Source organism: Mauremys mutica, chromosome 14 (assembly GCF_020497125.1).
Source record: "Mauremys mutica isolate MM-2020 ecotype Southern chromosome 14, ASM2049712v1, whole genome shotgun sequence".
Classification (NCBI taxonomy): Eukaryota; Metazoa; Chordata; order Testudines; family Geoemydidae; genus Mauremys; species Mauremys mutica.
The window spans coordinates 29,540,219-29,566,823 of NC_059085.1; the positions used below are offsets into that span (position 1 = coordinate 29,540,219).

The window sequence follows — 26,605 nt, forward strand, 5'->3', positions numbered from 1 at the left end:
TAAGGTACCTGTGAGGAATTGCTTGAGAGTGACCGGTAGTTGAGAGCTCTTTTTTAAACCCTATATCCACCACAACTTGCTGTGCTGGATGAATCCCTTGGGGAGGGACTCACTGAAGCGTGGCAAGCACTGGTGTGATGTGCGTTTTCCCAAAATGTACCACTTAAAATATGGCCCTGCTCTAAGACAGGCCAGGTGCAATTTCTGTCTGGGCTTCACAGGTAACCGGAGCTAGAGATGTGATAGCTGGGCAATGATGAGGTCAGCAATGGGATTTTGTTTCTATTGCTGTAGCATGTAGGAGCCTCACGCACAGATCATGATCCCATTGTGCTAGGTGCAGTACAAAAAGAACAGAAATTTAATGCTGGGCAATGGACAGGTTGGTGCTGGCATTGTAACCTGCGCTGTGTGGTGATCACCACAAGAGGTCTTGCCTGGCTGTTGTGTAAAAAAAGTTAAATGTATATTCTTAATTTAAATTCTTCTACCCACCCCCCTTCGCCCTGGGGGAAAGTTGACTTCTGGTTTAGTAAAACAGATTAACAGAATACCTGACTCCTTTGGTTTTCATTTTTGGATGCTTCAAACTGCACAACCAGTCCCCTGCTCAAAGGAAATATCTTTTCATTTGTCATGTTTTTAAAAATATGTTTGCAGTGGTGTAAAGGAACACCTTGAAAAATAAACCCCTTATTAAACTTGTTTGGATTCCCTGTACAGCGTATAACTCTGTTTCCAGGGAGGGTTGAGGCTGGGGCTACCAGACGCATCCACTATTACTATTAACATTGCAAGTTCTTACAAGGATCCCATCCTAGCACCAGGATTGGCACTGCCCACTGTTGTATCCAGCAAAGCACAGGACATAAATACAGGCTTTGAAATCTGTGACTAACCAATGAACGTGATCAAGGGCGTAGGAAAACCAATTTGTCTGCTCTTTATCCAGAACTCTAAATTGCCTGCTGCTTTCAAAGGGGTTAGTGGGGTTGTGGTTCTCAAATACAGCAGTCTGAAGAAACATTGTTTCTCACTTAATGTATTGGACATGCCCCCTTGGGTGGAGAGTTGAGATGTGATCATCATAGCTCAATTTTCTTGCCATGAAATGTGAAAATCCTGGGTGTAACTGACAAGAGTCTTCTAAATGTTTTCTTAAACACTTACTTAGTGTCACACAGCTGGCAAGCCTGTAAGTTAATTGACAGTCTAAAAAGGCTCTATACAAAGGGTTTGAGTTCCATGCCAGGTAGTATCCTTATGCTATCACTTGTACAACGACGACTCAGGAGACTGGAACAAAGCGTCCACTGACAGGAATAAGGTGCAGAGATGAAACAGCGAGAGTGCCTTGTGAATTCAGCCAAATGTGGTATAAAAGGAGACTTTCTTTTTCTCCTTACCTATAACTTTGATAATCCTGTGAGTGGCATTTTAAATTGTAAGTACATTGTCTTTACATGTAAGTTCACTCTGCACTTGCTATTGGAAGCTTGCTTCTCTTCCTAGCCTCATTTGTTGTGTATTGTTGCTGAGTGCTGCTCCAGAATTGTGGAAATTCAAGCTAGATAGCTACATTTCAGTTGTAGGTGAAGTGATACCTATATCAGCTTGTAAATGCTTTGACCTTAATTATTGTTATTGAACTAAAATATATGGGGGTTGAAAACAGCAGTATGATCATAACCAGGGCCGGCTCCAGGCACCAGTGTAGGAAGCAAGTGCTTGGGAGGCCAATTCAAAGGGGCGGCAAGTCCGGGTCTTTGGCGGGAATTCAGCAGCGGGTCCCTCAGTCCCTCTCTTCCTCTTTGAGCTGCCGCCGAATTGCCACTGAAGAGGAAGAGAAGGAGGACCCGCCGCCGAACTGCCGCAGAAGAAGCGGCGCGATTGAGCTGCCGCTGAAGTGCCGACACTCTCTCCCCCCCTTCCCCCCCCATTCGGAGTAGCAGAAAAGCTGGAGCCGGCCCTGATCATAACGAACTGTTGGACTAACAATTTCAGTAGAAGAAACCTCTGCACTCAGAATAACAGCTGATTCCCTCAAGGTCTGATTTTTCAGGGGTCCTGAGCAACCAGAAGTCCCATTGACTTGAATGTGTCAAAAACTGAGGACTTTAGTGCAGCATGGCTAGTCCCAAGCATTCAAAAATCTTGACTCAGGCCCCAAAAAATCATGACTGGCTTTAAAATCACTTGACTTTAAAAATAATAAAATTTGGGTTCCCTTTATCTGACTCCTGGGTTTTCGGAGTTAGATTTTTTTCAGTTGGTGGTGGTTGTTTTTTTCCAGCCACTATAGGAGCTAGAAATTTTGTAAATGACAGCTGCCAGTCTCACATAATCACAAGACTCCATGAGCTGAGGCTTAAGAAAAACACCAGATATCTCAACAATAAATATAAAATCGTGACAGCAAGCAACACAATGTATTATTAAAGTGATACTGAAATATCTTAGTATCTTTGTATGCATCTCTTGATTTTGAGAACATCAGCATAAAAACCACTATTTTCATTTTATTTTAGGAATAATTCCTGAATTCCAGAAATAGTGTGAGAATAAATTTCAAATCTAAAGGGCAGATTTGTTTACAAGAATGACAGTATCAGATCCCAAAACACACAGCATCTTATTTACTTCCAAAGACTGCTGAAGAGATCATAACAACATTTATGGTGACATCCCTTTTATGCATGGGTTAGAGGAGTGTGGTATACTCTACAAAAATATAGCAGTGAGCCTACAATCTCTGAGTGCTGAGGCAGCACATTTCTCACTGTCTCTTACAATGCTCTGTGCTAACTGGCACAATTAATCCAAACCGTATTATTGTATCTGGTTTAAAGCATGAAAGGTTATAAAATGAGATTGTAAAAAAAAAAGTAAAGGAAAACACAAAACTCAGCTTCTGTTAAAGATGGTATAATCCAGGATAGTTTATAAATGTTAATCTTGAGCTAGTTTCCAGAGTTTCACATGCAGTATGTTTAAAAAAAAAAAAAAAAAAGAATTTAAAATTACAAAAAGAGAGTGTAAAAATTACCACAGGTTCCCTAACATCACAGTAAATGCCAGTAAACGTATTACAGTAAAAGAGAAGCATGATGGAAATGCAGAATTCCACACTGGAAAAAGTCCAAAGGGCTCTTTCCTGAGATAAGTGCTGATTACTTCTCACATTCATTGTTGTTACTCCTTCGGTGGTCTGGAAATGGGAATTGTGGAGAATGGGAAAGTTGTCTTTCAGATATCCCCTTATTAAGCCAGACCATTCTGTCTGAAACACCTCTACGCTGCTAATCGGTACCTTGCTTCTGGACAGCTAACAGCCAGCTGCTAGCAGGTCACTGAAACACAAGTGGGATATGTTTATTCCCAGCAAAAACTGCCTTTATTGTTTTAACTCTGTTTTCATTTACTCTATTCGTACCATCTGCTGTGTCATGAAGTCTTTTTTTGTTTAAAAAAAAAGAGAGAGAGAGAAGAAAAGCCACCAGTCCTGTGACTATATGAAATGCTTGTTAACATATGAGTTTCTTTGAAACAAGCATATCAAATGCCGTACATGGAGTTTGCCATTCTTTTAACTAAGTTATTGTTTGGGATGTGTATATACGTTGTCAGAAGGTATGACTACTGCAGACAGATTATGTTACCCTCTCTCTAAAGAGAACCCTTTGAAATGCAGGAGTTTTTCCTAGAAACTCCACACCAAGGGACAAATCTGGCCTCTCAGAAAAAACAGAGGGCTGGGAAAGTGCGACTTGCTGCACTGAGATTTCTGTCAGGAGGCTGGGTTTGCCTCTCCTCAGTGGTATGGCCCTTCTATACCACAAAAGCATAGATAAGGTGAGATTTGCAGAAGCCTTTGTCTCGGGTTGTTTCTTCCATTCTCTGTGGCAGCCTGGCTTTATCAGGAGCTGTAAGCCCTGTGGTTCCCTACCTGGGGTAAACACTATTGACTGGAGGACTGATGTTAAAAGCATAGAGCAAGAAATTGTGCTGTGGTTTCTTGTGCGGAAATCCTTACAGGCTTGATGGGGTAGGAGATGTCATGTGGATGACTCTGAGCCAGGCCCATCTGGCCATGCATGCTGAAACTGGAGCTAAATGTGCAGACTGCATATAGAGGCTTCTGCCCTGGTGGTAGGAAGGGAAGGTTAAAACAATGTGTCTCATGCTCAGCCTCGTTTTTGCAATAAAATTTGAAGGGCGTGATGTGCCGCCACAGAAGCAGATTAGAAAGAGGGCGATTTCTCCTCAGAAAATCTTACAAAATGACAGAAAATTGAATGTCCACTAAACCAGCTAACCTGAGGCATTTTCAGATTTGCTCATGTTGCAGATGTCCAGCTGCCATTTTCATGGTCACACATAGGCAGCCTTCTGAAACCTACACATCCAATATAACCTGTGCCTTCAAATGCTTGAGATAGTAGAGGTAGTGAGACTTTATCTAAAGGAATACTATTGGCTTCTTAATATGGAGGAAAAAAGTAGTAAGAAAGCTCAGATTCAGAAATCTAGTGTAAAGTTTGAAATAAAGCATATTAAAAGATATCTAGGTACAAGATTGCACACCTACAAAATGGCCAGTTTCCAAAGAAATGTTCTGTGACACTGAAATATTCTTTCCCCCACATCACTGAGTCACTGGTTTTTGTGACTCTGTAAACAGTGATGGGAAAAGAGAGAGAACGTACTGGTGACTGAGACCAAAACAAGAAAGGGAAACATTTCAACTGGCAGTGCATTTAGCAAATAGGAAAGAACTTGGTCATCTCTTCCCTTTTGACTTCACAATCCGTAGGTGCGCTGTTCTTCAGTCCGAATCCGAATCGGAGGCCTCATCTGGGGGGAAAAAAAGAGGGGGGGCAGTGAGAAGAGTGAAGCTGCAGTGCCACCTTTCACTCCTGTTCAAATAGACTTGTTGCTCTGGTTTAGGTGTCTAATTCAAAGAAAATAGGGTCTTACGAGGATTTCTTTAATTACAGCTTTTATTTCCATACCATTGCAAATGATTGTGGTGCTTCAAAGTCCTGCCCAGGAGTTAGTCTCAGACAAATACAATACAAAGGACAACAGTTCAAGCGAAAGAAGTTGTGGAGATACCATTGGCAAGGTCACTGCGAAAAGGAAGCCTTCACAAAAGATGTGAGTTTGATTAAAGACCTTCTATAAAATCTGTGCTGTCTTTTATAAGCCTTGTATTTTGCCAAGGAGAGTACCCACTTCTTGTTTTTATGGTAGTTCCTTGTCTTCCTAGACAGCTCGGCTCCTATTCATATTGTCAATACAGTACGTGAGTCTAGTTGAAGGCAAAGAATTAGAAAGCCCATGGGAATGCATGGCATGAAAATCTTTGAGGCTAACGGGTATTAGCTATTAAAACAGTCGTGATATGTAAAATATTAGAACCTTTTGGTGCAAGGAAGAAACTCCCTGGCAGTAAGATCTATTAGTCTACGCAATAGTCTCCCAGAGGAAGCATCATCAGTGGGCACATTTAAAATTTGACTAGACAAAACACAGGGGAATGCATTTTTTTCTTAAAACAGGGTGGAGATTTAACTTTCTCTAATCAAGAAGCCTTAGTTACTATGTTATTGACTGCAATGGCTTCATACCAGAGAATAGTTAACACACACGAGTTCTGGGTCACCATGAACAGAGTCTGTGTAGACTAGTTAATGCTGGGAACTCTCACATATCTGTCAAATAAGAGCTAGAGGTTTTGCTTGATCACTTGTAAAATATAACAGAGGCATTTACCTACCTTCTGACTTTTGTGCTTCAGTGGCATTTTCGGAACCGCCTTGTTTGAGAAACGTGACCAGGTCATTAAAGGTAATGTAGAAATCAACAGCAAACACTATTGTGGCTATAAAGCCAAATACCTATACAACAGAAGGATAGTCTCTTCATCAGCAGTTCATGTCAATCATCCAGGACAAAAATGGGCTAAACTTAACTAACAATAGGCAAATTGTTGCGGAAACATGGGACAACTGGACGGGTGGTGTGAGGCAAAGGTGGCTTAGGAGCGTATTTGAGGGCCTGCCTAACAATTTGTGAGGAAGATCTAAAAGGAGGCTTCCCCTAGTCACCTCTGGGTCATTTCATAGTTCAGAACAGCCAGAATGCTCTAGCTACGTGCACCATTGAGCACCTGGCATGCCCCTATGTCTGGAGATACAAAAGGGGTCCCACGGGCCCCAGCATGACTCTGGAAACCCCTTTGTATTGAAGGAATTCCTATCTGGGAGATCAAGATCCTTTCCCGTCTCCATAGGCCTAGTTTTTGCCATTTTGCAAGGCCTTCTGCCAGGCTACTCATCTGCTGCTGAATGAGCTGTGCTGGGTGCAGTGTCTCTGGAGATGTCTGTTTAGATTAACAGGACAAGGAGGCTGAAAAAAATAAGGCCTTTGTAGCTAAGAATTTAGCATATATGATACCTCCCATGCATAAAAAGAATGACAAAGATAGATTGAAAATCAAACCCTTATTATGAAATTGTATTTACTTTCCAATGATTTGGTTAAGGTGTCTGGCTGACAGGGAGGAAAGAATCCAAGATCTCTTTTAAAATATTATGCAAATTTGATTTATATTATTTATGTTGCATAAAATATTTATATCTTTTTGGCTTCAAGTTACAAATGGACAGAGCTTGTCTTGGTTCTGAGCACAAAATGCTGACTGTGAGCTCCCTAGGAAAAGCGCTTCACAGTCCATGTGCTAGTGACATGGTGTTTAAAGGGGAAAATGCCATTGCTTTTGTCTCAGCTGCTCGGTGCAAAAACAGGCAGCAAAGACACAAGTCTGAAAATATTTGCAACATGGATCATATTTTATTAAATAGAATTACAACCCTTGGTCATTATATAGGGCTTTTCATCCAAGGATCTCAGTGCTTTTTACAGAAATGGGTATTACTATCTTCATTTTACAGATGGGGAGACAGAGGCAAGAGTAAGCGAGGTCACATAATGAGTGAGTGGCAACATCAGGAACAGATCCCAGATCCCCTGATTCCCAGTTCCTTGTTCTAAACAATGAACCACTTTTCCTCTTTGGGCCGAATCCTGACCTAAATTAATTCAATGGCAAAACTTCCACTGATTTCAATGAGATCAAGATGACGCTATTTCTCAAATATATTGAAGTACAGTTCACCAAGATGCAGAAGTGGAAATTGCTTTTCTCCTTTTAGTACTTACTCCAGCTGCTTTGGATGCTCCATCAGAATATTTTGAGACTGCAGCGATTGAGATGGCAAAATATATAATGGCGGCAGTGACACAGCGCAAGAAATCCTGTATAACACAATGCAGTGCTGATTTAAATAGTCAAATTATTATAAAACATTAAAGTCCTATTACAATTGCTTTTAAAATGAGGACTTTAAAAAATATTTCTTTGTCATCAGAATTTCAAGATTATATAGTTATAACTATTTTATTATCTGCATGTAGACCAGCTATTTTTTGGTATATCTGATAAATCAAAATAAAAAAAAAATGTTTTTCAATGTGCCTGGGATCCTGACTCCAGTAGCTAGAATCTGATCTCAGTGACATTACAAATCCAAAGCTACTGCTAGTCCACAGAAATCAATGCAAACCTTACATTGGATCGAGAAGGATCTCTTTCCACTGAGTTCACTTAGGAACAGAGGCATTACTTTGGATTTATGCTAGTGTTCCTGAGCTCAGAAGTTGGTGCTTTGTCGTCAGTGATTATGCATGGAACACGATTGTTTGACAGCTAGAAATGATTAACAGAAGCTTTCCAACTGGAATCAATTTGGACTGCCGATCGCCTCCACAGGAAATTATGAAAGCCCTGCCACTTGAGACACCAACTAGATGGCCAAAGAACAAGAGCACATAGCGTACAGGCTGGGCCATGCACTGGATTACCTATTCTACTTGTAAATATTTCTAGTGCCTCCATTCCACTGGTTCTATCTTGTACGCAGTGATTTTCTTATATGGTAATAAGAATAAATTATACAGCTGAGAATCTAATTACATTACAAGAAACTATCCAAATCAATGTGATTATTTTCTCCCCAGGCAACAGTTGTACCAGCCAGGAGACTGAGCGGCACAGCAAGTGCACAACAATGTACCTAAATATTTCCCACTGTATAAATGAAAACATTATCTTCAGTACCTGATCAGAAATGTTTGCCTAGCGCTTAAGCTGTAGTTCATACTAAATGTGGACTGACAAGTAAAGGATGAAAGGTTGAGAGAGAATTCTGTTCAGTCTATGAAATGTAGAGTATCGAAGCTACCAAGGAAGTGATGGAGGGAGATGAAATCTTTCATTCTTCTAGGTAAAATGTGCTGTGTAGATGGTTGACATTGTAGGCTCTTTGGGGCAGGGAACATGTCTTGTATCAGTGTTTGTAATGTGCTGTGGAAATGGCATCTCTAAATAGTACGTCATATAAAAACAATGATTTGTTAATACATGTGTAAACGTTGTGAGATGGGGGGGACGACACTGATATCTTGACCTCTGTTCACATCTTTTGTCTTTTCTGAACAGATGGGCAACTCAGATGTTGTCATAAGACACAAATCCTCCAGGAAATTGAATTCCTTTGAGGTCAAATGGTGGTCAGCAATCTGAATTCTGAGGTTGGTACACATTACCGTAATGGACATAATAAATATGCAATTGATTTTTTTCTTAGATGGTTCTGTGAAGGGTGCTATAGAACAGTAAAAGACAAGGGAATCCAAACTGAACTAGGTTGGGATTTTTCCCTAAGCAAAAATAAATTGTCCTGCTAGATAAATGTTCCCTGAAGTGAGTGTTTGGAGCAACAGAGCCATCCAGTGGTCAGTGTGAGTAATAACCTGCAACTCCTGCAGGCTTCTTATAGACCAGGGGTTGGCAACCTTTCAGAAGTGGTGTGCCGAGTCTTCATTTGTTCACTCTAATTTAAGGTTTCACGTGCCAGTAATACATTTTAACATTTTTAGAAGGTCTCTTTCTATAAGTCTATAATATATAACTAAACTATTGTTGTATATAAAGTAAATAAGGTTTTTTAAATGTTTAAGAAGCTTCATATAAATTAAATGAAAATGGAGAGCCCCCCGGACCGGTGGCCAGGACCCGGGCAGTGTGAGTGCCGCCTTCGGCACGCATGCCATAGGTTGCCTACCCCTGCTATAGATCAAATACACTGCTTTTCATTTTAAAGGTGATTTGGGGATCAACTGCCAGAAGGGTCAGATAGCTCCTCCCGCCATCACACAGCAAATACATTAGTACTGTGTTGTCGGGGCAACTGCTACTCTGACTGCACTTATATAGCACATTCCAACAGGAGAATCTCAGAGCACTTTAGCAAGGTGATATTTTGACCCTCACATCACAAAATGGGGAAACTAAGGCACAGAGATTAAGGGTTGAATTTTTCAAAAGTGCCTAGTGCTGGCCCAAAGCTCAGTTAGGCTGAGGCTGGGTGCTTTTGAGAATACAACCTTAAAGATACACAGCAAGTCAATTGGAGAGTCAGTAGGCCCTAGGCCTGGGCTCCAACTACGTTACCTCCCATAAAAAATGGTAGCTACAAAGTTATAGTGTATAATCTTTGGGTCCTGTGGAATGAAAAGCACTAAAAATAATTTATTAATAAGGGTCAAGTTGTTAGCAATTAGTATAAAATGCAGCTCTATCCCTTTTATCATCTACTTTCATACTAGACAATTGAAGTTGTGTGTGAATTTCACATCCCACTTACCGACAAAGGCCAGTAGATCCCTTTAAACTTCTCATTAAGCTTAGAGGAGTATGCAAAGAAAAGAAACAGTGCCAGCAGAAATTCTATGAGTGGTGCCATCATGAAAGATGCAGCTGAAGATGCAATATAACAGATAAAGGTGATAAATGACAGCACCTAGAGTACAAGGGAAAACAGCTTATTATTCACATGGTACAGCAGAGACAGAGTCCAGGGCAGTTCTGAGAGGCTTTGAAGAGAGATTTCTTGTGCATATTTCAGTCAATCCAGTGACTGATGGCAAATGCTACTTTCTACATGCTCCTCTTGCTTAGAATTGTGTAAATTTAAAATAACTCCATTCATTCCAATGAATCTGAAGTTGGCTTCTGGGGAGCCACTCCAGATTTACACCTATCTAAGTGAGACTATCATTTGGCCTTGATTTGTAAATGATTCTGGGAACATAATTAAGTGATCAAGTTGGAATCTGTCAGAAAATGAATTTATAAATTCTAAGATTTCAATCATGGCAATGCAGTTCCCATTTGAAATCCAAGTCATTGCTCAGATAGCCCAGAGGTACTAGTCTTGTCAGTAAAGTTAAAAGAAAAAAAATATAATTTCTTCTGTTGATGATGATTAAAAAAAACCCAAAAAAACACCTTTGACAGTTGTTAATGTTCAAAGGTTCCCAGGAGTCAAAGGTTCTTGTTTTTCTTCCAATACTGACTGCTTTGCTTTGGTAAAAACAGACTTCAGTAAGATTTTTCTCGGGAAGGAGATGGTGGTGGTTCAGGTAAAATGAACCTATTATGTGTGTTGTATAAGGATATTTAGCCCACTCTGCCTTAAACCTCCAAAACAACAGAAATGGATACTTTCTCAGCAACGCTGTAGCTGCAAGGAAACACATCGCTATATTATGGCTCAAAAAGGAAACCTCTACAATGGAGATGTGACTAAAAAAAATACAGCACAACCTGAATCACAGCCCCAAAATAAATATAAAGAATATTGGGCTGGACTGCCGCTAATATGACACACTTGTGAGGGTAAGTAAAGTGTCTGTCATTTTAGTTTTACAGATGGGAAACTGTAGCATGAAAGCCATGGGTTATACACTCTTACTTCAGTGAGGGGAGGAAGGATGGAGGACAGATGGAATCTATTATATACTTTTAAATATTAAATTTTATTTACCTTTACATGTGAAAAATGAATTAAATCACCTATTTTGAGAAATAACTCCCCGCCCAACCCCCTCGTTTGTTTTGAGAAGTTCTAGCCTGACATACTTGTCTCAGGGTTGGAGACCAGCTTTATGGGTCTCTGGCTCTGTCTGTCTTTAGCTGTAGCCAGTCAGCCTCTCCACCTTTAATTTCCCCCCATAGGATGTGTATTAATTAAAACGATTAAAACAATCTCCCCTCCCCCCCAACTAACATTCTCTCAGCCTGCTCTGGCCAACCACAAGAAGAGGACATACCTGCCATAACAATCAAACCAAGTATAAAGCAATATTTGGCAATTGTTTAATGCAACTCAATGGGAAGCTGCAATACAACATTTCTGCGCTGATGGGAAGCCAATAAAGCAGCAGCACGCCCAGGCTCCTCTCCCAGAATTCCAAGATGGCACCATTTAGAGGTGAGTAGCACTGCTGGCTTCTCTCGGGATCAGATTCACTTGTGTGTTTCAAAATCTCCCTAATAACAAAAATCTCTAGCTTAGTCATTAAAAATTATATATTATTTGCATGCCAAGCCACAAAATTTACCTACTGAGTTGCCCAGCAAGCCACCCCTCTTCTGAACCATTCCCAAATGCAAAATTTTAGATTTGCTACTCAGATAGTCCTAGGTGGTATTATCACTGGTATTTCACTCGCTTCCTTTTCAAACAGAATGAAGCAAATGTGCTCCTTCATTGTTATTTTATTCACTAGCTGGAAAATAGGATATCAGTAAAGTTCACAAATGCTGTGTGCTAGGTTCTGGTCCTGGGTTACAGGTCTGTGCTGTGTTTGAGTGTGATCTATGCCTGAAGAAACTACTCCACAGCTGTCTTGTTTTAATTAAATGACAGTTTATTATTTATTAGTCAAACATAAAAATGTATGGGCACAAGGGGCTGCTTTTTGAATGGAAATCTAATTGGAATGCACTCTTGAAATGTTCATTTAATCTCACAAGTGTGATTATGCTATGGAACAGCCTTGGAACATGATTCTATCCAATTATGCTTAGAATTTCTGCATTTGCAGGTGTCTGATACAGATGGGTCCAGACTTCCTTTACAGAGCCAAATGTCGAACCCAACAAAGGTCAGTGATGTTTCTAGATCATTACAGCGATAGGCAAGCCACAAAAGTCTAGTCAGAATATGAGTTCAAATTCCCCTTCCTAAATGTGGAGGTTTTCAAGCCCATCACTAGTGTCAGAGAAGTGAGGGGTGTACATGTTTGTTTAAGATGGCCCTTTCTAAAAAGGAGACACTGCTTCTTGAAAACAGAGTGTTTAGATTGGAGGGGTCAATGCAGGGCCGGCTCTAGGCACCAGCGTTCCAAGCATGTGCTTGGGGCGGCACTTTTTAAGGGGCGGCATCCCCCCCCCTCTTTTTTTTTGCTTGGGACGGCAAAAAACCTGGAGCCGGCCCTGGGTCAATGCATTTACCTCACTGAATTTCAGATCTATTGGTTTGGCTGTCTGCAGCTACAACATATTCCCTGCACCCAGTTGTACATCAATTAAGGAGTGTTACATTTGCCGTATAAGTCACTAATTACTCCTGTGAGAGGTCATTCAGTGCCCTCAAATACATATACCTGAAAAGCACATTAGGTTGAGAGAGTGCTAAGTAGTTTAATCTTGTTGAGATTATTTACTAATTTATTAAACTAACAAACCTTCATACTGATCTCTAAGTGCCTTATTAGATTGTTCCATCTGTGACCAGATGTAGAGGGAACATCATAACTGAGAGCAATAAATCATCCCATGCATTTAATATCAGATGGGTTTGTTCAGATTTATAAAAGAGTGGATGATCTGGTGTGTAATACTTATGGCTTACTCCTGTATCCAGTTCTGTTGTGTGATGGCTCAACCTCATGCTCTGTGTGTACAATATTCCATTTGATTCTCATGTATCTAACGGACTCAACTCATCCTCCAGAAGACACTGTTAGAAATCTCATTCCCTGTTTCAGCTGCTGGCTTTTTGGTGTGTTTGTTATTTATAATGAGATACAATCAGTGCTTAAAGTGGTCTGAATAAAGTGAGGGATCTGTCATAATCTGGGAATAATACCTCAGGTAAGACTGTGCTTAAAGTACACCCCTCAATGACCTAGCTTGATTTTTTTTTTAAGCCGGGTGTGTGACCACTTGTAACTGCCCCTTCCCTCCACATGCCCATGTTGAGCAGTGACTATGAACGACTGAGGTGGGTGCTATAGTAAAGATTGAGGAACACAAAACCAAGTTGGGCGGGGGACACAAGTAGAGATTCTAACTCCAGCTAGCACTGAGGTCGTCGTAGAGGAAGATTTGGAGGCTTCACACAAAGGTTAATTTAGAATTAAGGTTGCTAAATTCAATGACTAACTATGCAGTCCCTAAAATAATCCCTGGGATATCCCCAGTTATGTTCCTTCTCTCCCGGAATATGTCACTTCTGATACTTTCCTGCTCCCATCCACCAGCCTCTACTTGTAGGCTTCTTTTGTCACAAATGTGCAACCTTACTCTGATCCTAATGAGTATAGACAAGTGAGTGCTGAGATTTTTATGGAAGAAAAATAGTAGTTTCAGGGGGCTTGGAAGATAGCAGTTTCTGATGGAATATATCTTGTCTTGGTGTGTTAGAATTGTGGTGGTAGACTGGGAGGGGTGGTATGAAATTCCTAGGAAGATGTAGGTAAATATGTATATGACATTGTTCTTGTTTCATTATAGGAACCTGTTATAAAAAACTGATACTGTTTGTAGGTGGTGGATGATTCTTGTGACTCAAGTTAGGGGTGCACATTTGATAGTGAAGGATGAAGCCTTTGTGTTGCGGATTATGGGAGGGTGCAGAGGAATATGAGAAATGACATATCCTGTAGAAGTACAAATTGAAAAGTGCTGATTTCGTTCCCCAACCCCCCTTCTCCTCCAAGATAAGTCTGGCCACTGATCTCTGGCTAGGAAATAGAAAGTCCCATAACTTTGTGTTATAAGCATATCTGCTGCACTTGCATTTGCAAGACATAACATGGACCCACTGTTTCACTTGGAGTTGGTTGGAAGGTCCATAATATTGAGAATCTGAGAAGTATTGTTTCTCACTGCTCTTCTTTAAAATCTCCTGTCCTTTGTCTGGCTGAAGGCAGGGCAGAGGGGATGGGGAAAGGTGCAGGTATGGGCATGAGGACAAACAAAACAAGAATAAATAGGTGCAGCAAATATGGGCCCTCCGAATCCAAATAATGGAAGAGTTAGACCCAAACTGTACTTCATAGCTTAGGCTTATCAAAAAGTATTAAGCACAATAAGAACTGAGTTACACTATAAAGAATGTAGACGAAAAAGCAAAAAGACCTAATTCAGAGGTGAGTGGTCCATAAAAATGGAGGAAAATAGCAGAGAGCTTCTATATCAGACTCCATTAATTTAGCATATTCACACCAGATTTTATTGTGCACATTTGTCATTCCCGCCAGCAGAGCAGAGTTTCTTCATCAAAGGCATGAGCTAATTCAGGTGGATTGGCCGTATAGAGTAGCCTTTGCATTCTCTTAAGATCAACCTTTTGGCAACAATTAAGGCAAATAGCAACCCACTTTGAGGCAAATAAAGTGGAGTGTACTTTAAAATCCACAAAGTCAAGGATACAAAGTCATAGGAATAAAATTAGGAATATACGGAGAGAGAGCTTGTGTTCAGTGAGATCTTTGCAAATATCAGCAGAGATTCTGAACCTTCAGGCACAAAACTAGTGTGTGTGTGACACAGTGGCAGTATGTGCTTGGACTGAAATCCAAGTCAAACATAAGTTACTGGGCTCAATACAAGGGTAACTGGGTGAAATGTAATGGCCTGTGATATACAGGAAGTTGGATTAGATTATCTAATGATCCCTCCTAGCTTTAAATTCTATTAATATATGAAATCACCAACATTGGCTGCCTTATGCTGGCAAAATCCACTAGGAATTTTGTTTTGAAATAACCATATAGATGCACTTTTCCTATGTCGGCCTCATTCTATCTTCAGATTTCTGTTGATGCTAATTATATTCTCTTGATGTGGGAACTTCAAAACATAAAAAGATCGTCCGATGGGGTTTTCCCAGCATCTTGGGACTCCAGCAAAAGTGTCAAGCAAAGCAGGAAAGAACAGGCTTTTAAAAAAAGTAACTGCTGTGTGGACTCTGAGTTATTCAATGTTTTATAACTTGTAAAATTTTGTCAGTATTACTAATGGAACATGAAATGCTACTTGTCTCTTTTTAGTGATGTAAATGTTGGGTCTGACAGAGATTTGAATTCTATGAACTCTGCAGCCCTGTAAAGTTATTACACTTCATAACATTAGCACCGTCACCACCACACTCCCAGTAGATACTATAAATAATTCTTTCCACTAAGGTAGGTGATGGTTTTACCAGTTTTACCATCAGCCAGTACACTTGCTTATAATATAGGAACAAATTCTTGGCTTCCAACTTTTAACAGAAAGCTTTGTTCTTTAGATTCCAACCAGGACAGTCCTAACAAATAACGTCATAGTAGAAGCCTTACAATGATCCACAGTCCAAACTCATGGAGGGGAAAAGAGAGCAGTGTGCGCGCTTTGGCAGAAAAAAATGGTCCTATATTTGTGCTAACATGCCTGAGGGTAATTCTCTAATAGTTTATGACTATAGAAAATGTATTCGTCTGGGTTAAAGTGACCCACTTAATTAGCTGTAAGAAGCAAAACTTGGCACAAATGATAGGATTATGTAATAGTTCTTTGAGCAACTTTAAAGCCTCCCCCAGCTGGGGAGAGATACTAGTTCTTTCATGATAAATAGGCCCCAACGGCGCTGTGCTCTACTGTCATATTAAGGAAGTGGTTATAATGGATATGGGCCTGATCCAAAGGCCACTGAAGTCAGTGGAAAGACTCATATTAACTTCCAGTGCACATAGCTGAGGACTTTAATGAGAAAGAGACAGAGACAAGTTCAGAAGAAAGCAGAAAGGAAATGGAAACCATTGTAATCTAACCATTTTTTTTATTTGCTTGCTGATAATGTTTACATGCTAAATTTGCAAATGAAAGTGGGGGGTTTCTATCTGCTTCACTCTTACGTGGCTTGTCTTACCTATCCAAAAGGACAATAAAATTCAGGGACTGACTTTTATCCTGGCCACAATCTGGTCTCATTTTGCAAAAGAATTTTGACAGCCAGTATGTTTTGTTGTAATACCACTGAGGATATTGAACTGCCTGTGATTTTTCTACCTGAATGTTTGATAGTCAGACACCTTATGTAATACTCATCCCTTCTCTGAAGTCCCATCTTTAACCATTGCTTTGGAGAGGGGCCAAGGAGTCGTAACTGGACAATTTTCCCTAAATCTCTCTCCTTTCTATTTCTATGCTAAAAATAGAGAGAGGGTTTTTGTTCTAGCCAGAGAAGAGTTCACAAGTCCCTGTTCTAAGACATTCAACCATTGAAAGCTCAACTGCTCCTGAAAGTTCTTCAAATTATCCTTAATCATAGCAAGCAAAGGTAGAACATAGTGAGGACATATTCTGCACAGCAGGAGTCACGAGAACCCCCAAAATACAAGATTGACTTCTGGGATCACTTCTTATTAGCACTGAGATCACTTATTGCACCTAAAATTGCCGTTGAGAGTTTAGCCAGGTTGCTGCCCCTTCCACTGTGTGGGAGTACTTGTGTGCTGACAACTCTAGCATAACAGTCCATAGACAGGACCACAACAACAATATCCTGTTGTAAAAAGGGTCCCACCATAAGGGAACAGGCTAATGAAGAGACTACCGGTATTTAATATTAACTATTCAAGGAGCCTGATTTTATTTTTTATTACTGCATTCAGAAAGGTATTTTTCTTCTATGTGAAACTTTCTTAATCTTATGTGCCTGTGGCTACTAAGTTATCAGTAATAATTCCAACCTCTTAGTCATGTCATTCAGTTACAGGTATAAGACATAATTAAAATGGTTAGAGTGGATTATGCTTCTATTAATGAAGGACCTCTGGAGGTCACGAGCAGAGTGAGGATGTTTCTAGCCTCTTTGTACTGAGTACACCCTCCACTGCAGTTCATTGGGGATCATACCAAGGGCCAGGCAATAGTTTAGAGCTTTGCACAGTGATACATAGTCTCACTGACCACCATCCACCAGCTTGAATGTTCAAACACATGTTATTTTCCCTCTTCACGGGAAAGAGCAGCCTTGCATATTCACATTGCTTGTTGAGTATGGTCAAGGAAGATCTTTAGTCAGAGGGTTAACATCGGTGGCTGTAATATTCCCTATTTCATCTTGTTTACACTTCATGCAAAGAGAGAAACAAATACACAAAGTGGACTTTATGGTACTCAGTTACTAATTCTCCACCATATTTGACACAGAAATAAAGTTCTGTCCCCAGAGATTTTGCTGCAGAGGTCATCTTCTATTTACTGAGTCACAGAAAGTCGTAGGGGTCTTCTTCAGAAGAGGCATTGATTACACAACCTTTTCAGCTGGAAGTTTCAGTTATAGGGCTCACTTCAGAGAAGAAGACTGAAAAGAGAGAAGAAAGACAGCAGACAAGAAAAACAAACATCACCTTTTCTGCATCCTTTGTGTCACAACATCTACCATACTTGTGAAGGGACAATTTGGAATATTTGTCTGGTGTTCCTACAAAAATCTATAGTGCCTCCCAGCGGGGTCCATCAGGCATACAGGAGTTGGGATGCACCACTTAGTTTTAGTAGAGAAGCAGTGACCAAGACAACCATGAAGATTTGACTTAAATATTTGGAGTGGGGAGCAGAATTGATTAGAAGGAATCTTGCCTGGGTCAATGGTACGGAAGTCAGCAGCAGTGCTGTCTGTTACATGATTTCCTGGCATGTCTTTTTTGGGTGTGTGTATGGAGGGTACAGGGGGGTGGAACAGAGCTTAGAAAAGATTCCAAAATCTTCAATAGGGAAGGGACAATGGTTTGCAGAAAAACTGAACGGATAAAGAGGGGAAAGATTTTAAAATACTGGAAAATATAATGGATAGAGAAAAAGGAAAGCAAATAGGAACAGGGGAAAAGGAGCAATTAAAAGGGGAAGATTATTAAAATAATTAAACAGAGAATAAGGGATTGATTGAAGGGTGAGAGGAGAGGCAGTAAGAGTGAGCAGGATCAGGGGAGAAGGCAAAACTCATGTATCTGAATGAATGTACCTTGTTATTGCTTCTTAGCGGCTATGCAGTTATTCCAGGTGGAATCAAAATAAGATAAGACCAAAAGGGAAAGAGACAGAGCAGGGGGGAAACTCATTATGTGAATAAAATTTAGGATAGTAATTATCTTCTGGCAGTAATTAGCTTCAGCACTAGCCTAACTTCTGCTAAATGAAGTAATGGATTTCCCCAAAGCTGGGAACTCTCAATGTATGTTCCACTTTGCTGCCTCTGACAGAGAAATTACAGCCAAAGAGTGGAAATGAAACCTGTTTATTAAAAAATGAATGTAAATAGCCATGATGAGCATTTGTTTCATTCAATAGGAATAGCATGCAGCTCGCTAGCAGAGCAGAGCTCACAACTGCTAGTGGTGTGATTCACTTCGTAACACACAGAAGGAGGTCTGGCAACTGCAGACTTGTGTGCTCATTATGCTGTACAAGACTAAAGACTGGGTGCCTTTTAGCCACCTTAAAGGCCAGATTCTCTCCTGTGCTGAGACTGGAGCAATACTAGCAAAGGTGGGTGGGGAAGTGAGGGAGGCAGTTATGGCTCCCTGATTCTTAAATGGCCCCAGTCCTGATGCAAGTTAAGAGTTGCTAAGAGACTATTCTACCTTATTGATCATATGCCAGCTGCAGATTGGTGCAGTGAGGCCATGTTCCAGCCCTCCTATATTGAGATGTGGTAGGAGCGGCACTGGATGATTTGCAAACTGACAATTGTGACCAGCTTTGGCCCCCCTTTGTGCAACTCAGGCACATCCAACTTCTTCAAGGTCAGTTGTTAACATTCATTTTCTATGGTGCTGATCACTCTTTCAGTGTTTCAGTTTAGGTTTTGAGTGTCTGAAAGAGCCATGAGATGCACTCTATAACTAAACAGAGAAATTCTAGTCTACGCTGAGACATGGCTTTGAATCCTCATAAACTGAATAGATTTCTGCAATTTACCAAGCCACTAAATAACAATGTGACTCTACTTTTCAGTTATAGCAGAGAGTCTCATTTTATGCAAACTCCTATTCTGAAACATCCCACCTTTGTTAATGTATTTACATATTCCATGGCAGAAATCCCTCTTAATATTAATGGAATACTGAGGCTGAGAGATCAAGCACTCTGAACAGGAAATGCAGAGTTATGGTTGACAGCTCAGTCTTAACTTTGCCCATTTGTGCTTACACCATAAATTATGGCCTTGTGCTATTTGACATTACTTGGGAATTAATACTATATATAATGTAATGTAAGATGGGATTTTATTATCTGCTTGTATCCAGTAACTTACAGCACATACACTCTGGAGACAGCTTGATTTTTAAATTTGAGATGTTTGAATTCAATTATTTTGAAGCTTGGAACACCGAAAGCTAGCAAGCTGAAACATTTTCATACTTTTTTTAGATCATTTTACAACTGGAGCAACATAGTGTCAGGTGCCTGAAAGTTAGGATTGTCTTAAATATAGCAACATAGTTTCTGAGCTGTCTTGAATGACAGATGGTCTCAATCTCTCAACTATTTTCAAACTGGCCTCATCTGAAATGTGAGAGCATGGGACCATCGTAAACTTGGCCATATAAAAACGATAATCATTCACAGAACAGATTCATTCAGGGGTCTGTTGGCTTCTGCCAGGATAGATCAAAGAACAGAGCCTTGGTGGCAAAGACCAACAGGAGTGGAGGGATAGCTACTGCAACCTGCTCTCTCCCATGGGCCAATGCAGCCCAAAATGTGGGTTGGCTAGGAAAGCGTATGGCTAGTAAATTCAGGCTGCAGCCTTCACTGATAGATGGGTGAAGACAGCTTTAAATCCTAACCCCCAAAGAAGGGTGAATGTGGCCCCATGACTGAAATAATATGCCTTACACATGTCTTTTGCAGACATAAGAGCCACATTGTCTAAAGACTGCAATTCATTACATGTAAGGTGGTATAGAAAAGTCCAGATTACATTGTGTTATGTAACAATTTATAATGATATAGAGAGAATATTTTCAGTCATATGCTCAAGGGAGCAAATTTAAATGCTTGATCGCTCATCCTGAAATGTTGCCTTAAGGTTAGGTTTTTGCCTAGAATTTTTTAAGAAAGTAAAGGGATGAGAATTATCAGTGGAGCCTGGTGCACGCTACAATCTGCAATTTCCAGCTACCCAAATACCCACAAAAACAAACCTTATTTCCTAATGACACTTTCCACCTATCCAACCAAGTCTCTTGCCTCTCTCTGCCTCTGTTTTCCCTATACCAGAAAGCATGCTAACCCCAGCGGCTGAGACCATAAGCCCACAGGAAAAAGAGATGCTGTCAGCCATTCGTCTTATTACCCTTTTCATTCACAGTGTGAGATTTCTGGAAACAGTACAGCCAGAGCGTGGTGTCCTGCTGCATGTTGCTGCTCTACAAACCAACTTCCTTTTCCTTGTATGAGTTTCCTTCCCCTAAGCTGATCTAGTGGGTGAGTTCACATGCATCAGTAATCTATATATTTATTGCCTACTGATTTTGGGTGCCTCAGTGATTGAGCACCTGCTGCTGAGTTCTCAAAACTCCAGTTAACATTAATATTTTAAATATAAAGGATCATGTGTTTTGAAGAAAAAATGAATAACGTTTTTACAATTGGAGAAGTGTAGTGTTTTAATCCTCTCAGCAGTTTTTGAATTGCAAAAGAATTTTCCTCACTTTCCAAAACAATTTACCTTTGGGCAAAAACTAAGGAACTCAGCCTGCCTTGAGATCTGCTAGCATGGACCCCTGCATATGCAAAGGTTCTCCCTAAAGCCAGTGGAACTCCATGTGAGCACAGGGCTCTTTGCTTGCACATCTGGGTGCAGGATTGGGATCCAAGCATGGAATATTTCAGGTCCAAAGGTGAATGTTTTGTGAGTGAGTTGTGAGTGTGTGAAAAAAGGGAATTAGTCCAGCATCACATTTCTGATGTGCTCTGTCAGTATAGAATGAGGGTTTCCTTTATAAACACCATTTTCCTGATGACATGAAACATGGTAGACAGGTTCCCATTCTTGGCCTATACTATCTAAAAATTAAAAAGCAGTATTTTCCCCCCACAAGAAGATAAATCTGTTTTTCAAGTGTGATGCTTTTACCTAAACTCAATAGGAAAAAAATCAGAAAGAGCTTGGTGCTTAAATTTCTGGCTAATTCCAGAGTAACTGATTGAAGATTCAAATATGTTAATTTCTTTCATTGTTCATCATATACTCCCTTGCAATCTTAATGCTTTTTTTCCTGCCTTAATAATGTGGTGCTATTCCATCTGTCAAACTTAAAAATAAGTAAGTATAGTGTCAGATAGACAGTACTGAAACCTGAAGTTCTAGATTCAGACACAGCACTGCTCTCAAATCTTGAGCTAGAGAAAGACTACAGTATAATTTTGGGGAAATGAACAACCACCTTTGTATTTTCAATGGATACCATAACCTCATTCCTAGTCACTACATGCCCATGCTGATTTGGCAGCAGACTAAAGGGTGACTCTGCAAAGGAGACCAAATGCATCCTTCCCTGAGCATAAGATGGGTTTCTGACAAACTTCTCTATTTATTAGCAATAAATGGAACTTCACCACAAGTTATGCTATGAGCTAGAAATCAATGATTTTTAAACTGAAAAAGGGATCACTCCCAAATAAATTTGCACACACAAAAACGTTTAAACAGTGTAAGCTTATGAAACAGTCACAAGAAGTTAATGAAAAATTACAAAAGGAAATACATTGGGAAGGTGGAAACATGCCACTGTGCTCAGGCACAGTACCTCAGACTTCTAATCCTAAAGTTCCCCATTGTACCCAGCTTTGGCATTGTGTGCTATGTTTTCACTTTAGTGTGAGCGCATCATCCCTATTGTGCATTTTGCTAACACACAAAAGGATATGCATATTACAGGGAGAAATTTCTCCTACTTAACTTATTAACAGCCAACTGAAGAGTCAAATCCTCCTCTCGTTTACACTGGAGTAAATCCATTGAAGTCACTCACTGGAGTTAGTGGGGAGCTACACTGAGCTGAGAAGGGAATCGGGCACGTCCTCTGTTTGCAAGCAGACAGCTCTCCTCCCCCCACGATACCCATTCAAATAGGCCTGTCAGCTGGTTCCTATTTCCTTGAGTGAGCTTTCTGCCAGCCTAAGGGCTCGTGCTTTGCTGAGCTCTGTCGGGCGGATAGGGCGAGCTAGGGGGCTGGAGCCCTAAGGAACTAAGCTGGTTTGCATGGTTGCGGCGGGAGCTCAGCGGGCCGCCCCCCTGGACGGAGTGTGGAAGCTGGCGGGGCGGGCGGTGGGGGTCCCATTGTTTAAATGAGCAGCGGGGGGGAGCCGTTCCAGGCCCGCGCTGAGCCACCGCAGAACCGCTGCGGTCCCTCCCAGCCCGGGCCGTGCCTACCACGCTGTGGCGGGGAAGAGGCTCCCGGCGCCCTTACCGACTCGGCCAGCAGGAGCTGCCCTTTGCGGGAGCAGAGGAACTCCCTGGAGGGCAGGAGCGTGCGGAGGCCAGGCGGAGGCGCTTGGGCATCGGGATCTTCCGAAGCGGGCAGGTCCATGGCCGGGAGCGGAGCGGGGCTCGCCTGGGCGGCTGCTGAGCGCCTGGGGACTTGGATTTTTTTTTTAAAGGAGGGAAACGGAAATCGTGACACTGCGGAAATGTGAAAAAAACTTTTAACAGCTGCAAATGTGGGGAGTGCCCGGACCGAGCGCCTCCACCTCCTGCCCCTGGCTGGCCCGCTGCACTTAGCCGCCTTCTGGGCGCTGGCAGGCAGCCAATGTTTGTACCCCAGCCCCACCCCTCCGTACTGTTTCTGCGCCCCCAAACTTCCACTTCCTGCTACATCCTGGTGCGGCAGCGCTGCAGAAACCTCGCGCTAGCACCTGGAGCTGGCTATTCTCCACCGCCTCCCAAGCATGTAACGCCAAATAGAAAAGTGTAGCGGCTCCTACGACATCAATAGCCCCAGACTTTGATGCTCAGTGGCACGACAGTGCTGGAAACATCTGGACCCAGCTAATTTTTGGCCCAACTCCCACAAATCCCAATGCCTAAAATAAACAGAAAACAAATGTAGTTGTTCCTACGCACAAAGAGTTGGACGCCAATGTATCCTGGTGCCACAGCATTACAAAACCCCAGAGCTAGTTCCTGAATCTCGCTAATTTTGGCTGCATTAGCCTCCCAGTCTTTACCATCTAAATTTAGTACCTATGCAACTTCTCCTGTGCCCCCAGAATAATCCAAATTCCAGTACATCATGGTGCAACACACCATCAACATGGTAGTGATGCATATTTCAGGTTCCTTCCATTACATGCAACACTAAACATACCACTGACAGCAGTAAACTTAACTAGTCGAAAGTACATATAGCTAAAGTGCTGCAAACAATTCTCTAACCCAGGAGTTGGCAACCTTTGAGAAGTGGTGTGCCAAGTCTTCATTAAGGTTTCACGTGCCAGCCCAGCAGTGTGGGCAGCAGACGGAACCCGACCGGCAGCAGGCTGAGCCGCTCATCCTGTTGCCCGTCTGGAGTTCTGTCCACTGGCCCCTGCCAGGCAGGGTCCCGGCTGCTGGCCACTTCTGTCCATCCAGGCTGGCAGCGGGCTGAGCGGGGCCGGTGGCCGGGACCACAGACCGGCAGCGGGCTGAGCGGCTCATCCTGCTGCGGGTCTGGGGTTCCGTAATCCAAGCGGGCAGCGGGGTGAGCGGGGCTGGTGGCTGGGTTCCCGGCTGGCAGCAGCATGCCACTAAAAATCAGCCCGTATGCTGCCTTTGGCATGTGTGCCATAGGTTGCTGACCCCTGCTCTTACCTGAGATGTTCCATAACTGACCAGCCATTTAAGTTGTGAAATTCACATTTCAGTCTTTATGTATTTATTTGTTATTTTGGTCAAAAATAATAATCAGGGCATTATTATTTTAGTGGATGGAATAGCAACAGAACCCTCACTAGAAGTAGTAAAAACTGGCAGATTAAGTGCCGATTGACTAGGAGTCAAGTATGGGAATACCAGAAGACAACTTTATATTTGTAAGAATAAGAGAATGGAACAAGGTACTAATGTAGGTTGTGGAAACAGTGGCTCAAACATACAAGCTCTTTGAAAGCGTTGCTCATCATTGCTAGGGAAGAAACTTAATAGTTTTTTTGCCTATCAGAGGGGTAGCCATGTTAGTCTGGATCTGTAAAAGCAGCAAAGAAGCCTGTGGAACCTTATAGACTAACAGACGTAGTGGGTATTCACCCACGAAAGCTCATGCTGCAAAATGTCCGTTAGTCTATAAGGTGCCACAGGATTCTTTGCTGCTTTTAAAAAAACGATTGAGAATGCTGAAGAAAATATGAAAACTATATTGCAACCATACACAGAGGCAAGAGCTCAAGTCTAAGATGGAATTAAATGTATGAATGAAAAAAATATAGAAAAGTAACCCCTGGGCTAGACCCATCTCTGAAAATTCCATTATAGATCCTTACTACAGTACTACTAAATCAGCTTCTGTCTCAAACTTCATTGCACTGTGACCCCCTTCTGACAACAACAAGTACTACATGACCCCACAAGGGGGTGCCAAAGCCTAAGCCCCAGGCAGGGGAAGAGGGGGCAAAGCCCAAGCCCCGCTGCCCCAGGCAGGGGGGCCAAAGCCCAAGGACTTCAGCTCCAGGCAGGTGGCCTGTAACCTGAGCCCACCACCCAGGGCTGAAGCCCTGGGGCTTTGACTTTGGCTCCAGGTGGTGGGGTTTGGGCTTAAGCCCTGGGCCCCAGCAAGTCTTAACGCCTGCCTTGGCGACCCCATTAAAATGGGGTTGCGACCCACTTTGGGATCCCAACCCAGTTTGAGAATTGCTGGTCTAGAGCCAGGGTCCAAGTGCTATCTCTGTGTCTTCCTTTTCCCTGGAGGAATTTGCAGAGGCTACCTCTTGCAATTTTCATCTATTCACTTCTGTGGAGAAGCAAACCCAAGCTTTTGCTATTCCTCACCCTGACAAATAATGAGAAGGAACAGAGTTGAAATTCACCAAACTTTCACTTCCCTATTCAGAAATCACCTGCTTAGGAGTGAGAAGAGCCCATAGTGAAATTATGTCACTGGTTTGGCGATAGATGCAAAATGTTTGCAAAGGTCAATTTTAACACAAAGCCCATTTTCCTTGTTTACTGTTTGACATATTCTTTGCATCAGGCAATTTATGACTATTGCACCGTGCTTATACTTAGCTTTAAACTACAACTTACTATTCAATTTGAACAGATAAGCTTTGGTTCTGAACTGTGCTTGACCTTTAATGTTGTACTCTGAACAGAGCACAACAGCTTCTTCAGCAGCTATTTCCATTGAAATTGCAGTGCTGTTTGTGGAAAATCAAATACATCTTAGCCCAAATTCTGTCCAATACTTTCATTGTACATTAGCACTTACTATTTATGGCATTATTATAATTCTGTTATGCTAAGGTTCATATTTCTAAGTAAGACTAGATTTTTTTGTTCTGTCTTCAGAATATAAAAGATAAAAGTCAGAAGATTAAAACTCAAACAGGTTTCAGTAAAATTATTTCTGCAGAATCTCCACATACTCAACGAATGTTTCATCAGCCAATTTGAGTTATTTTTCACAAAAAATGAACATACTTTTTGCACATAGTTGCACTTATTAGCACTGCCTTTCTTATTTGTTATATAATTTTTGAGACTGTATTTTTCCAGATGGAAAAACATCCAGCCTCAGTGAACAAAACTCCTGAGTTTACAGAAATTGTAAAGAACACAATCATTAAATCAACAAAGAATCCTGTGGCACCTTATAGACTAACAGGATTAGTCTATAAGGTGCCACAGGATTCTTTGCTGCTTCTACAGAACCAGACTAACATGGCTACCCCTCTGAATCATTAAATCCTTAGTTAAGAAAAGGACTGGTATTTCAAAGTCTGTTTTGGGTTACATAGCACTACTCGTCCAATGAGAAATAAGACTAATTCTAAGGGTCAGATTCTGATACCTTTACTCATAACAAATAATACTTTACTTCACAGTGATCCCATTAACTGGCCCACCTGTAGAGTAAGATGCTATTCAGCATGACTGTGGATGTCAAAATCGGTCTCTAAATATATCTGGCAGGAAAAGACTTGTGTTAATTCAAATAATTCTTGCTTGAAGTACAGTTACTACTTACCTACTGAAATAATACATTTAGATCCATTTGTATTTTCAATTTTATTATATAAACACTTCTGTAGAAAATTAGATTTTTTTAACAAGTGAAAATGTATCAAGTTTACCAAAACACATAGGACAATATTTAAAGTTAACACTGGTAAAATGTGTAGTCTAGAAAAATCCATGGGAATTTAAAGAAAGTTAGTGTG

The 26,605-nt window shown here is 41.3% G+C and overlaps 1 protein-coding gene across 2 annotated transcripts; it reads right to left on the bottom strand.

The window, feature by feature from the left end:
* Window positions 1-2,560: 2,560 nt before the first annotated feature.
* Window positions 2,561-22,952, bottom strand: CMTM3 (CKLF like MARVEL transmembrane domain containing 3). Of its 2 annotated transcripts, none has more exons than XM_044987652.1 (5): window positions 22,663-22,952; window positions 9,771-9,926; window positions 7,225-7,320; window positions 5,780-5,900; window positions 2,561-4,854 (listed from the first exon to the last, which is right to left on the bottom strand). In XM_044987652.1, the coding sequence occupies exons 1-5, from the start codon at window positions 22,780-22,782 to the stop codon at window positions 4,826-4,828; spliced, it is 522 nt and encodes a 173-aa protein (XP_044843587.1). In that variant the 5' UTR covers window positions 22,783-22,952; the 3' UTR covers window positions 2,561-4,825. The 2 variants fall into 2 exon arrangements, with proteins under 2 accessions (XP_044843587.1, XP_044843588.1); XM_044987653.1 differs by having other exon boundaries at window positions 9,771-9,883; window positions 22,663-22,774.
* Between the last annotated feature and the right edge of the window lie 3,653 nt (window positions 22,953-26,605).

What these genes read in the sequence shown, in the direction of transcription:
- CMTM3 (XM_044987652.1), bottom strand. Translation starts at nt 22,782, where the DNA reads ATGGACCTGCCCGCTTCGGAAGATCCCGATGCCCAAGCGCCTCCGCCT. An exon ending in AGCTCCTGCTGGCCGAGTCG is followed by an intron (nt 9,927 to 22,662) that starts GTAAGGGCGCCG and finishes CTTGTACTCTAG; the next exon opens with GTGCTGTCATTTATCACCTT. An exon ending in TGAAGCACAAAAGTCAGAAG is followed by an intron (nt 4,855 to 5,779) that starts GTAGGTAAATGC and finishes TTTTCCCCCCAG; the next exon opens with ATGAGGCCTCCGATTCGGAT.